This window comes from Pleurodeles waltl, chromosome 1_1 (assembly GCF_031143425.1).
Source record: "Pleurodeles waltl isolate 20211129_DDA chromosome 1_1, aPleWal1.hap1.20221129, whole genome shotgun sequence".
Lineage (NCBI taxonomy): Eukaryota > Metazoa > Chordata > Amphibia > Caudata > Salamandridae > Pleurodeles > Pleurodeles waltl.
Window position 1 is genome coordinate 948,201,461 of NC_090436.1, and position 14,730 is coordinate 948,216,190.

A 14,730-nucleotide genomic window follows, 5' to 3' on the forward strand; every position below is an offset into this window, starting at 1 on the left:
TAAATATATGTAGCTTCACAATGGTAACTCTGAATATGGCCCTGCGAGGTGTCTAAGATTGTGAAAGTGAACCCCCAGTCCAAATCTGGTATTGGGGGGCCAACTCCATTCACCCTGAGGGTTCCACCATAAATCCCCAGTACTGCCAAACCAGCTCTCTGAGGTTTCCACTGCAGCCCCAGCTGCTGCCACCTCACAGACAGGTTTCTGCCCTCCTGGGGTTTGAGCAGCTCAATCCCAGGAAGGCAGAACAATGCATTTCCTTTAGGAGAGGGGTGTTACACCCTCTCCTTTTGGAAATATGTGTTACAGGCATGAGAGGGGTATCCACCCAGAGCCTCTGGAAATGCTTTGAAGGGCACAAACGGTGCCATCCTTGCATAATCCAGTCTACACCGGTTCAGGGAACCCCAGTTCCTGCTCTGCGTGAAACTGGACAAAGCAAAGGGGAGTGACCACTCCCCTGTCATTCACCACCCCAGGAGTGGTGCCCAGAGCTCCTCCAGAGTGTCTCTGGCGTTAGCTATCTTGGATTCCAAGGTGTGGGGACCCTTTGGGAGCATCTGTGTGGCCAGTGCCAGTAGGTGACATCAGAGATCTCTCCTGATAGGTGTATACCTGGGTAGGTAGCCAATCTCCCTCTCAGGGCTATTTAGGGTCTATCCTCTGGGTGTTTCCTCGGATTCGGTTTGCAAGACTCCACCAGGACTCCTCTGCATCCTCTGCTTCAGCTTCTGAGCGTCGGATCAACCGCAGAATGCTCCAGGCACCGCTGTAACTGCAACAAAGTATCAGGAAGGCTACTGTGACCTGCAACTTTAGCTCCAGCCAGCAACTGCAACAGTTTCCAAGGTGTGCACGCTTTGAGGACTGCCTGTCTTCACCCTGCACCAGAAGAACCGAAGGAATCTCCTGTGGAGTGCCGGAGTCACTTCCCTTCTTCAGCAGACTCCTCTCTGCGATGACGACCGGTACTCTGGGACTCCTCTCCTGTCGACTAGTGAGATCCCTGGCACACAGGTGGTGGACTAAAGTGATCCTGACTGTCCAAAGGTCCAGCTGTCCAAATTTGGTGGTGGTAAGAGTTTGCTTCCCCGTGCCAGACAGTACCCCTTTGCATCACGTTTTCTGCAGCTCCTGGGGCTTCTGTGCACTTCTTCCAAAAGTTTGTTGTGCACAGCTTAGCCCAGGTCCCCAGCACTCCATCCTGCGACACCCAGCTCTCTGAGTTGTTCTCCAGCGGCTTGGGATCCTTCTGTGTAGTGCTGTAACAACCGCATTTTGCAACGTCTTTGTCCCCATGTCACTATTAAGGGATAACTGGACCTGGTTTAAGGTGTAAGTACCTTAGGTACCCACTACAAACCAGGCCAGCCTCCTACAGGTAGCGGTTATCAGTGACACATCTTGTGAGGGCGATGGAACCATGTGGTAGGATAAGCTAACCTAAAAATATACTTGGGGGCATATTTAAGAGTCCCTAGTGCTATTCCAAGCCACATATTCATACATTTTTTATGCTAATGGGGTGTTAGAAGGCCAAAAACGCCACGCCATATCTACAAAGTGGCACAGTGCCTGCATTGCACCACTTTGTAACCCTTTGCGCTGCATTATGCCTGCACCAAGCATAATGTATGGAAAGGGGGCATTCCTCTCGTTAGGGGGGGAGAAAAGATCTAAGAGATTTCCTTGCGCCATTTTTTTGGCACTTTTAATGCCTGTTCGGAGCAGGTGTTAAAAGGAGGCTTCCATTGCTTACAAAAGGCCTCCAGGTGCTTTGCAGGATGCGTCAGAATTTTTTAAGTTAATCCTCCTGCAAAGCGCCAGACTAGTGTAAAAAATTCAGATGCTAGTCCCATAACCACATCCATGGTGCGCCCTATTTTAAATACGACACACACATGGTGGATTTAGGGGGGTGCTAAGTGGCATAAGAAAAGTGACTCTGCACTGTGAGCTGCGCCACTTTTCTTAAATATGCACCTTGGTCTACTAAACATAGGATGCCAGTACTTCTGCAGCACAGAACAAATACATATGTACACAGTAATGTGTATTTTTGTACACAACATTGATCCAAGCCGGAAATACATTTCTGGTGTACAATATCGTTTATGCTTCCTTCTGGAAATAATTCGTTTGATTCTTATCTTTATCAACACTGAATTCTTGAGTATACCTGTATGTCAGATGTTTTCTATACTGACTGCTCTCAGGAAGATGGCTTGCACCATAGAAAATGACAAACAATAAATGAATTAATAATGATAAAGTGCTAAATATGCAAAGATGGTTCGTCGAGGTTATTTTATGGGACAATTGCACCGTATACCTTTTTACTCAACGCAATTGTGCCCTGAAGTCACGTGAGTGCATTTTGGCATCACCTGGTTTTACTGTGGTCACTGCCCTTCCAACGCTCTCAACAATCCCAGCTGCTTCATGGCCTAAAATGATTGGAAATTTGATGTTACTTTTTAGACCTTCGAGCACGTGATCATCTGATCGACAAATTCCAGAGGCCAAAATCTGTGAAGGTAAATGCAAAGAAAGATACCATTATATAACTGTATATGTATATATGATATTGTATCACAAGAACGAGAGAGTAGGGCATAGTGTAGTACACAATTTTATCAGAGAATAAATTCAATCTGCTGAACTCAGGAGGGGGGAAATAGTGTTAAAGGTAGCGTGAAGTATCTTTTGGTGTGGACTGTCCTGGCTAACTGCAAAAACACCCCAAAATGCAGAACATCTAAACTTGTGCAAGGCAAAAATGACCCTTCTCTCTATAGTCTAAAGCAAACCTACACTGAAAATGTTTTGGTAAATATGCGGTTTACTGTCAGAATATGAACATTTACATATTGACCTAACAACATTATGTGTTTCATCAATATCACAGTTTCGTTAAGGACATTAATATTGGTAGGCAGGTTAGCGCCCTGACATTCGGACATGCAACCAAATATGCTGTTCTCGTACCCAGGGAAAATGTAGGGAGGGTTAAAAAAACCTCAGACTGCTAACAAGCTAGAGAGGGTAATATCAAAACACTTATGCTGGTTTGTTCATGGCTTGTCACAGTTTTAAATCCACAAATGAGATGGCCTTTTCACTGCCATTCTTTTCTGATATAAGCAGTCTTTGCCTCACAGTTAATGGTGTGACAGAAATATTTTTCAACCATTTATTTCAGCATTTACATTGAAAGAACACTATAGATATAAAGAGGTCATAAACAGGGGCGTAGCTGTATTTCCTGATAAATAGTTGGGTACAAGTGCTTTCATTCGGGTATGGTGTGGTGTCTTTCGGATTCAACCTGGGATATTTACACACAGACAAAAACGCAAGCGCACACATTTACCTCTCTCTTTTTGGAAAGACAAAAATGTTGGTTATTTCACAAAATTATGGCACATATTTAAGAAAAAGTGGTGCATCAGAACTGATACGCCACTTTTTCTGCACCCCCCTATCGGCACCTAACAACACCGTGGTTGCGTCATATTTACCATACACCGCGCCATGGTGGTTGTTAGCACAATAGCGTTTTTTTGACGCTTTTCTGGCACTTTTCTACACTAGCATCAAAACTTTTGAAACTAGTGTAGCAAAGTGCAAAGAGGCCCATAGGTTTCTATGGGAGTGTCATTTTAAACCCTGCTCTGAGCATGTGTTAAAAATGATGCCAAAAATAGTGCAGTGAAATCAGTTAAATTTCACTGTGCCATTTTTGCGGGCCTCCTAGCGCTGGAACGCCCCCTTGCATAATAATGCGTGGTGCAGGCATAATGTGGTGCAAGGGTTTGCAAAGTGGCTCAATGTATGCATTACGCCACTTTGTTAATATCGCACAGGGAAAAAGACACTTCAGCGCCGCCTTAGCGTACAAAAAATTATGCAATGGCAGCGCTAAGGTGGCACCAGGGGCTCTTAAATATGCTTTCTCTCACTTAGTACCACTTAGTACCCCTACTAATGTGCATTACTTTCCATGGGGGGTAGGTACACATCATATCAGCACTTTTGGACAGGCAACTGTGGTGCTACTTTCTATTTAATACAATGAAAACTGTTGAACAAACTTGATATGTATTTTTTCAACTGAAAATAATTATTTGTATTGTTTTATCTGACACTAATGACTAGTTTGGGAGAAATGTTTGTGCAATATTGAATTTTTTTTAAACATTGACTATCAATGAAAATTAAGAGAAACAGTAATAAAAAGAATACACATAACATTGAAAAGGTCTTTTTCAGCAAAAGATTGTTTGGAAGAACTTAGGGGCTGATTTAAGTGTCTCAAGCCCCCTTGTGCCATATTAGCATCATTTATTTACGCTAATGTGGCCCAACTAGGCCAAAATCACCACTCCAAATTTACAAAGTGGAGGAATGCCTGCATAATGTATGCAAAGGGGTGCTTCCCCCATTGGGGGGGCGAAAAAGATTTGTTTGCATCATTTATATCAGCACTTTTAACGCCTGCTCAGAGCAGACATTTAAACGTGGCATGCCATTGTTTACAATAAGCTTTGCAGGATTAGAGTCAACATTTTTGATAGTCCTGCAAAGCTCCGAACTAGCATTAAAAATAGATACAGCACACACATGGCAGTGTTAGGGGGGCACTAAGGGGAGCAAGAAAATTTCTCAAAGCAGAGCCTTAATGTCTCCAAATACTCTATATCAATGGCTGATGTTGCATCATAGGTTAACTAAAAGCTCAAATCTGGTATTACCCTGCAGTTTTCTGATGTTGTCTCCATTTTCTGCTTATCATCATATTTCTACTTGGAAATTACTAAGAAGTAATTGCAAACTTCGAACTATGAAATATTTTGGAAATGGACAATAGTACTGAATATTTTGATGTAGCGTGAGACAATAATCAACGCTTGTGTCAATACTTAAATAAATGATGTTGTTGCTTATACACTGGTTTGAAAATAAGAAAAGTTATGACCAAGAATACTAGAAGCCCAACTGCTTCATTGAGCTTTCAGTTTTCAATTTAATTTAATCTTTTTTCGATTAAGTTCATAAAACTTAAGTGCAAAACATTCTAAACATATTATATTAAACATTCTGATGGAAGACGTACAACAAATCACAATACATAACAATCTAAATTTTTTAAGTCAGGAGAAACTCAGATACCAACAACTAGCATAACTGAAATATTAAAAGCCAATATTAGATAAGAATGTATTGATGTTCGATCCCTATCTCCACATACAGTTACCTTGAAGATAACTGTCTCCATCTATATATTGCTTAGTGGTAACCGCCACAAAGTGGTTATAGTTAGGACCATGTTTCCATAGAAAAAGCGTTTTTGAATTGCCCACATCTTTGGCACCGTTTGACGAATCTTCACAAAATGTTCCAAAAAAGTGCCCCAGTGATTCTTGTTGTGCACGGAAAGTTTTGTGGTGATCTGACAAACGGGGGCTGAGAAGAAGGAGGGGATCAAAAAGTTGTGTTTTCTATGTTTTGGGCATGACATGACTACAGTCCGAACCGCTTGATGGAATTACACCAAATTTGGCAGAAAGCTAGCTTTGGGTAGACAGATTGTGCTTACGCTTATTTGATGTTAATCTGTTCATTAGTTCTGGAAACATTAAAGGGAAAATTAATTTAGATGTCTCTGACCGCAACGACTACGCAAATAATGATGAGCTTGTGCAGGGAAATGCAGAGCTCTAATTGTCTATCAACGCTTCAAACCAGGAAGTGTTGGCAGGACTCTTGGGACTCGGCTTCAACTGAGTCCCAGAAAAAAGCTCAATAAAAAAGAAAATGGAAAGGGACCACGCCAGAGCAAAAAATCATTTTTTTTAAAAATGTTTGCTGCAAATTTGCAAAATTTGTGAATTTGCTGCAAAAATACAAAGAAAACAAGCATGAATTCCCTTGCTTGTTTTTTTTAAGACCCTGAGTGGGCCAGGTCCAGGGGTCATTTATAATTTTGAATGTGGGGGATCTCCCAGCCCAAGTCCCGGGGTCAATTACCTCCTGGGGGCAAAATGCTTTTTATGTGTGTGGGAGGCCTGGCCGACTCCCCCACAGCCCCAGGGCCCACCACCTTCCTGGGGCAATACATAAAATATGTGTGGGGGGTTGATTTCCCCCCGTGCCCCAGCGACGACCACCTCTCCCGAGCATTGTTAAATTCGATGAGGAGAGGGCCACGCCATAGCTGTTTGCTTTTGCTTAAAAAAAAAGAGCCTTGGGGAGGTGGTGGTCCCTGGGGCAGTGGGAGGAGGCCAGGAGCCCCCCCACCCTCAGGACTTGGCCCACCTGGGGTCATTAGACTAACAAAGCGCAGCAGCCCGCGCTTAATTCTTTTCGTGATTTTATGAGCAGATTTGCTGATCCAACACATTTCCGCTCATAAAATCAACAAAAAAATGCTTTTTAGGCCTGGGGGGTCCCTTTGGGACCCCACCACCATAGCTAAGAGGTTAGGATGTTTCTACCCTGGCCCCTTTTGTTTTATTTTTTGCTCTTTTTTGGGACACGGCTTCAGCCGAGTCCCAAGATGGCTGAAAACACTTCAACAGCTTCTGTTGTTGAAGTGTTATCAGTCAATCAGATCTCAGCACGAGATTGCTAGTGGCCGCGAATCCTTCTCGGCCCTGGATATACAAATTTGTATTTTCTTTAATTTCTCAAAAACTACCGAACCGAATTAACCCAAAACAAAAAAAAATACTCTTTCTGGACCAGGACCTACCTTCCTGCCAAATTTGGTGTAATTCTGTTCAGTTTTTGCACTACCGCTGTTCAAAATCCCAATGGAAAAATTAATTGAGAAAACGTGTTTTGGACCCCCCTTTTTCTCGGCCCCCCCGGACGGATCACCCAAAACTTTCCAGAGAGCAGCTGACGGAACTGGCAAATGTTTTTAGAAAGTTTTGTGAAGATTCATCAAGTGGTGCCAAAGATAAAGGCAAGTAAAAAAACGCTTTTTGGATAGAAATGTAATCCTACCTATAGCTACCTAGTGGCGATCGTCACTAAGTAATAAATATGTATACACATGTATACATGTGTGTGTATGTATATATATATATATATGTATATATATATATATATATATATAAAATGGCGGTCACCACCAGGTAGGTATTGTTACGTCTGATTTTCTGTAGAAAGAGTATTTTTTGTTTGCTAATAATCTTGGCCCTATTTGATGAATCTTCAAAAAGCTTTCCAAAAAAAAGTTTGTCGTCCTCAGCTCCTTCCTGGAAAGTTTTCTTGTGATTCGTCAAGCGGTGGCTGAGAAAAAAGTGGGGTCCCAAAATGCAAAGTCCATTTTCGATAGACTTCTTTAAGACAGACTGAATCACAGCAAAATTGGCAGGAGGCCATAGATTGTGCTTTTTGTCACTTTGTGTAAATCCAAGTTATAGTTACTTTAGTCTGGCTACGAGCTGACACCACTGCCCGAGCTATAATACATTGTGGGCGGGCTGTAAATGATAAATGTAAGTTATGATTATAAAGTTACAACTATAACTTTTCAATTTCTAATGTTAAAGTAGGTGAAGTTGTTTCTGCATAGAAATGAAAAATGTAGTTTTCCTAACTACAACTAATCTTGAATGTTTGTTTTTTCATTGAATATGTATGGGTTTGTTTCTTCTTTAAAAAAAAAGTTGTTTGTATTTAAAGTAGAGTAGAGTGTCATAGAGTGGGGTGGCATACAGTGGAGTGAAGTGTTGTAGAGTGGAGTATCATGGAGTGAAGTGTCATAAAGTTGAGCATCACTGAGTCGAGTTTCTGCAAGTGGAGTGTTGTCAAGTGGAGTGTCATTGAGTGGAGTGTCATTAAGAAGAGTGTTGTACAGTGGCATTGAGTGGAGTAGAATATAGAGTGGAGTGACATAAGGTGGAGTAGAGTGCTCTACAATGGAATATTGTGGAGTGTCATAGAGTAGAGTGGAGGAGAGTGTCATAGAGTGGAGTTTCATACAGTGGCTTGTCGTAAAGTGGAGTAGAGTGGTATTGAGTGGAGGGGCATAGTTTGGAAATGGGTGTTGTACAGTGGAGTGGAGTGGAGTGGAGTGTCATAGAGTGGAGTGGCAGGGAGAGTCATAGAGTGGAATGGCTTGTCATAGAGTAGAGTGGAGTCATGTGCCATAGAGTGGTGTGTCACAGGGTGTCTTAGAGTGAAGGAGCAGAGAGTGAAGGAGCATAGAGGGGAGTAGCGTAGAGTGTAGTGGTGGAGAGTGAAGTGGAAGGGTGTAGAGTATAGCAGCATGTCATAGAGTGGAGTGGCCTGTTGTAGAGTGGAGTGGGGTGTGGTAGAATGTCATAAAGTAGAGTAGAGTGGCACAGAGTGGAGTAGTCCAGAGTGGGGTAGAGTGAAGTGGTGTTTCATTGAGTAGAGTAGAGTGGTGTGTCATAGAGTGCTTTATCATTAGGTGTCTTAAAGTGGAAACCCCTGGAAAAATGTGGCATGGAGTGAAGTGGCCTGCCACAAAGTGGAGTGGCATGTTGTAGAGTGGAGTGATATGTTGTACAGTGAAGTGGTGTGCCATAGAGTGAAGTGGCGAGATGCGCCCTAGAGTGGAGCGGAGTATCATGGAGTGTCATAGAGTGGAGCAGAGTGGTGTAGACTTGAGGGGCATAGAGAGGAGTAAATTGTTGTAGAGTGGAGTGATATAAACTGGAGTGGTATGTTGTAGAGTACAGTAGAGTGACATGTCATAAAGTGGTGTGTTGTAGACTTAGAGTGGAGTGGCATAGAGTGGAGGGTCATAGAGTGGAGTGGCATGTCATAGAATGGAGTGGCTTATCATTAAGTGGAGTGGCATTGAGTGTTGTAGTGTGCAGTGGAGCAGAGTAGAATGGCCTGTCATAGAGTGGAGATCTGTGTCATAGAGTGGAGTGGGGTGTCACAGAGTAGAGTGGAGTGGTGTGTCATAGAGTGTCATAGACTGGAGTAGAGTGGCAAATAATGGAGGGACATAAGGTGGAATACTGGTTGTAGCGTGGAGTAGTATAGAGTAGAGTGGTGCATTGCAGAGTACAGTGGAGTGGTGTGACATGTCATAGAGTGGCATGTCGTAGAGTGTCTTGGAGTGTAGGGGCATAGAGTGGAATGGCATGTCGTAGGGTGGAGTGGATTGTTGTTGAGTGGAGTAGCATCGAGTGTTGTAGAGTGGAGAGGTGTGTCATAGAGTGGAGTGGAGCAGTGTGTCATAAAGCATCATAAACTGATGTAAGGCAGAAGGGAATAGAGTGTAGTAGGGTGTTGTAGAGTCCAGTGACAGAGTAGAATGGCATGTCATAGAGTGGCATGTCACAGAATGTCTTAGACCAGAGAGGCATGCAGTAGAGTGGTGTAGAGTGGATTAACATACTGTAGAGTGGAGTGGTGTGCACTAGAGTGGAGTGGCATGTGAGAGGGTGGAGGTGCATGGATTCTCAGAGAGTGGAGTGGAGTGCAATGGAGTGGTGTGTGTGTCATAGAATGAAGTGGCATTCATAGTGTGAAGTGGGTTGACTTAGAGTGGAGTGAAGTGGCATTTCATAGAGTGTCCTAGACTGGAGTGGTGTGGCATAAAGTGGAGGGACATGGAGTAGAGCATAGTTTTGTAGAGTGGAGTGGTGTAAAGTGGAATGCCCTGTGGAGTGGCATGTCTTAGGTGGAGTAGAGTGTCATAGAGTGAAGTGGTGTATTTTACAGTGGAGTGGTGTGTCGTGCAGTGGAGTGCCATGGAGTGTACTACACTGAAGTGGGGTGTCAGTTTGGAGTGGTGTGTGGAAGAGTAGAGTGGCATGTCATAGAATGGAGTAGTGTGTTGTATAGTGTAGTGGCATGTCATGAGTGAAGTATAGTGGAGTAGAGTAAAGTGGAGTGGTGTGTCATAGAGCCTGTCATAGAGTTAAGTGGAGTGGTGTTTCAGAGTTGGCATAGTTGGAGTGTCTTAGATTGCCCACTGGAGTGGTGTAGCATAGAGTAGACTAGTGTGTTCTAAAGTACAGTGGCATGGAATCAAGTAGAGTGTGTGTAGTGGTGTAGTATACAATAAAGTAAATTGTTGTAGAGGGATGTGGTGTTCGGTACAGTGGTCAGGATTGTTGTGTTGTAGAGTAGAGTGTCATAATCTGCCACGCCCCGCCCACCCTCGAAGTAGGTAAAGGAATTCCCCGCCTTTTACCACGATGATGGACAGCTTTCCAAACGACCCCACTGCGTTTACCGCCGATTCCGGTGGTGCGTTGTTGATGCTCAGAAGCACGAGGACATATCCACAAAGACGCACTAGTAACAATCACATTGCCAATGGCACACAAGGTTTGCTGGAGACGTTTTTTACCCCGTGGCCCATCACGTACTCTTACTGTACAATATAAACGGGGTGTATAAAACATGCTAGGTAACGCTTACTGACATACTCGTAGAAAATACTCCGGTTGGGTAGGCCACGATGCTCATTTTACAGAAACTAAACCAATAACAATAAAATACACACACACTCTTTTAAACCTGTCTGACTAAGTATTTTTTACCCATGATTCTAATTATGTATTGTATGTGCATATGTGTGTTTTATTCATGTGTGTGTGTGTATAAATATATATATATATGTGTATGCATGTGTATATGTTGTTTCTGTGCCTGGCATGTTTGTGGATCATTGCATGGCTCCTGATATCTATGAATTTCTGCTCTCTTTTTATCACACTTATCTACCCATCACTCTTATGTCATGTCTCTATCAAACTATCCTCCATTCTCACTCGGACTCATCCCAAATCCCTTCGACCACTTTCATCTCCTAAATATCTCTGCCTAAGCTCTTCCCCTCCACCTCCACATCTAACTCACCAAACCTCACTCTACCTCTGTGACCTCCCACACAACCCTACTAAATTCTCCCGCATTCGTCTCACCCTACTTCTATGCTCTCCCTAACCCATCCACATCCTCTTTCCCCTCCGCTCCCCTATTATTCATCTCAAGCCTTTGGATTGAGTAAATGAAGGATAAACTCCCAATTAACACTTCTGGATTTCTTTCCTCCTCCACCCCTCCATTACTCCAGTCAATCTAACTAACAAACTCTCATGTCTGCAACTCAAATTAACTCATAATAATACTAAAACTGTACTCCTTATTAAATTATACTAATCCATCACTAATTCTTGTTGGGTACCGGAGTAGCGTGCTACTCATCGAAAAGCGCTTTGACGCCTCGTCAGGGGTAGTAAGCGCTATATAAATACGATTACAATTACAATTACAATAATCTGGGTTAAAGTTTTGTTCGATGGAGTGGGGTGCTGGGGAGTAGAGTGCCATACAGTATGGTAGGTTGGAGTGGGATAAACTGTGGTACAGGTGAGTGGCATAGAGTAGCATACAGCACAGTGCCATAGAGTGCAGTAGATGAAGTACAGTGGTGCACAGTAGAATAGTGTCTGATCAACAAGAGGGGGTGTATAATGGAGTAGAATAGAGTGCAGTGTCATAGACTGGAGTGGCATTGAGTGAAGTGGAGTTGAATGGAGTAGCATAGAGTGCAGTGGCATACAGTTTAGTGGCATACAATGGAGAACTTATATTACAATGACGTACAGTCCAATGCAATGGAGTGGCATAAAGTGGAAAAGCATAGAGTGGGGTGCCTTACAGTGGAGTTGAGTAGGCTGGAATAGTGTAGAGTGGATGGGCATACGTTGTAGTGGTGTTCAGTTCAGTGACATAGAGTGTCGTAAAGTTGAGCATCATACAGTGGAATAGTGCAGTGTTGAGTGGAGTTTAGTGGAGTTGCATAGAGTGGAGAGGGGTAAACTAGAGTGTTTTAGAATGGACTAGCATAGAGTGGAGTAAGGTACGGTGTAGTGGCATACAGGGGAATAGCATAGAGTAGAGTGGCATAGAGTGGAGTGATATACACTGGAGTCGCATACAGTGGAATAGTGTACAATGGAGTGCGGTTGAGTCGAGTGGCATTGAGTCAAGTGGCGTAGACTGCTATGGAATAGAGTGAAGTGGTGTAGAGTGGATTAACATAGACTGTGTTTTGCTGCATTCTTGGTTAAGATCTTAGATCCAGGTAAGTAGTAGGATTTATTGTTGTTCCGTACCTAATACCACTTCATTAAAGTTTTTATTAAAATGTTATTCGGTAGAGAAATGTATTTATAGCTTTCTTTATATTTTTACTGCAATTTAGAGATAACTTTTTTTAAGTTGTGAAATAATTTGTAGGTATTACTGCGGTGCTCCATACACCTTTTTGTGGCAATTAAAAAAATTTAAGAATAGAAACACACTAGTACACTATACTTAATAAAATATAGTGTACTACAGTTTATTTTGAATTTTTTAAAGCTTTTTATTTGTAAATGTAACATGGTGTGAGAGTCTTTAGGTGGTTGATTTAATCAATGATGTCATTTGAGATGTCATCAGAGATGTTATCAGTAATGTCACTGACCATGTCATGTGTAATGTAATATGTGAGGTCATAAGCACTGCATTGCTGGGGCATACGTTATAGTTAGGGCTGGTAACTATAATTGCTGAATTTCTATGTTTTTGTGCGAGTACATTCAGTACATAACAATAAAGTCCCTGTAACCTTAGTTTTTTTCAGTGAGTGTCTAAGGTTTATTTATTCTGTTTCCTAACTATAATGTCCCTGCAGCCTTTAGTTTTTTCAGTGAATTTCTAAGTTTTTTAAATTCTATTTCCTAACTATAACATCCCTGTAACCGTTGTTCTTTTAGTGAATTACTAAGGTTTTTTTTATTCTATTTCCTAACTGTACCGTCCCTGTAACCTTTGTTTTTTAAGTGAATTTCTACGTTTTTTGTATTCTATTTCCTAACTATCACATATCTGTAACTTTTGGTTTTTTTGTGAATTTAGAAGGTTGTTTTTAATTCTATTTCCTAACTATAACGTCCCTGCAACCTTTGTTTTTTTTCATTTTAATTGCTAAGGTTTTCTTAATTCTGTTTCCTAACTACAACGTCCCAGCAACCTTTGTTATTTTAGTGAATTTCCTAACTATAACATTCCTGTAACCTTTGTTTTTTTTTGTGAATTTCTAAGGTTTTTCTATTATATTTATTAACCATAATGTCACTTTCTTCCTTGTTTTTTTTCAGTGAATTCTTACGTTTTTTTATTTTATTTTCTAACCATACCGTCAATGTAACCTTTGGTATTTTAGTGAATTTCTGAGGTTTTTTCATTCTATTTCCTAACTATAATGTCCCTGCAACCTTTGTTTTTTTAAAGTGAATTTATATGGTTCTTTTAATTATCTTTCCTAAATATAATGCCCCCTGATTCCTTTGGAATTTTTCACTGAATTTTTAAGGTTTTTTAAATTCTATTTCCTAACTGTGATGTCCCTGTAACCTTAGTTTTTCTAGTGAATGTCTAAGGTTTTTTATTCTATTTCCTAAATATAATGTCCCTGGAACCTTTGTTTTTTTGTGTGAATTTCAGTGCTTCTTTAATGCACCGAGGGGTTTGACTGCAGGGTCTGGCTGTGGCTAACCCCTCACGTGCATCCAACCCCTGTGAGTGCATCCAACCACATGCTGTGCAAAAAACAAGGACAAGGCACACAAAAAACAGAGGTGTTGTACATGTCTGATGCTTGCCTTTTACTCGTTCCCACTGCATTTTCCTTACCACCCGTATTTTTTGCATTCCTACTCCTTGAGTTTCCCTTCATATCACTGCTTTCTCCTTGCTCTCAGCCCTGTTTTGTGTGTGCCTGCTGCTTGAATTTCCCTCATTCTTATTGCTTTCTCCTTGCTCTCAGGCAAATTTTATGCAAGCTGGATGCTTGCCTTTCCCTCACTGCTTTCTCCTTGCTCTCAACCCCGTTTTGTGCATGCATGCTGCTTGCCTTTCCCTCTTTCTCACTGCTTTCCCCTTGCTCTCAGCTCCATTTTGTGCATTGCTGCTCCTTGACTTTCCCTCCTTCTCACTGCTTTCTTCTTGCTCTCAGCCCCATTTTGTGCATGGCTGCTCCTTGCCTTTTCCTCCTTCTCACTGCTTCCGTCTTGCTCTCAGACCCATTTTGTGCTGTCTGTTGCTTACCTTTCTCTTATTCTCACTGCTTTCTCCTTGCCCCCCACCTGTTGATTTGTGGACCTGCTTCTTATACGTTTTATACGTGTCTGCTGCTTGCATTTCCCTCCTTCTTACTGTTTTGTCCTTACTCTAATTCCCATTTTGTGCTGCCTACTGCTTTCCCTTCTCTTGTTTTCACTGCTTTCTCCTTGCCCCCTCCCCATGTTTTTGTGTGTCTGCTTCTTGACTTTCCTTCCGTTTCATTGCTCCCTCTTGGCTCTCAGCCCCATTTTAAGTGTGACTGCTGCTTGCCTTTTCCTCCTTCTAACTGTGTTCTCCTTTATTAGATGATTGCTGCTTGCATTTTCCTCCTTCTCACTGCTTTGTTCTTGCTCTCAGCCCCATTTTGTGCATGTCTGCTGCTTTCCTTTCCCTCCTTCTCTCTCTGCTTTCTCCTTGCTCTCACCCCTATTCTCTGCATGCTGGCTTCTTGCCTTTCTCTCCTTCTTGCTGCTTTCTCCTTGCTTTCAGACCCGTTTTGTGCAGACCTGCCAACTGCATTTCCCTCCTTCTTGCTGCCTTCTTAGTGCTCTCAGCCCTGTTTCATGCGTGCCTGCTGCCTGCTTCTACCTCTTTCTTGCTGCTTTCTTCTTG

At 42.3% G+C, this 14,730-nt stretch overlaps 1 protein-coding gene across 2 annotated transcripts in view; it reads right to left on the reverse strand.

Moving 5' to 3' along the window:
* Window positions 1-14,730, reverse strand: part of LOC138289702 (alcohol dehydrogenase 1-like) — a 452,749-nt gene that overhangs the window by 337,506 nt on the left and 100,513 nt on the right. For both annotated transcript variants that reach the window (XR_011202553.1, XM_069230193.1), the window contains exon 3: window positions 2,391-2,532. Coding sequence is in view for 1 of the 2 variants with exons in the window: in XM_069230193.1 (XP_069086294.1) it covers window positions 2,391-2,532 (142 nt within the window). In the remaining variant the exon portion in view is untranslated. The remainder of the gene's footprint in view (window positions 1-2,390; window positions 2,533-14,730) is intronic.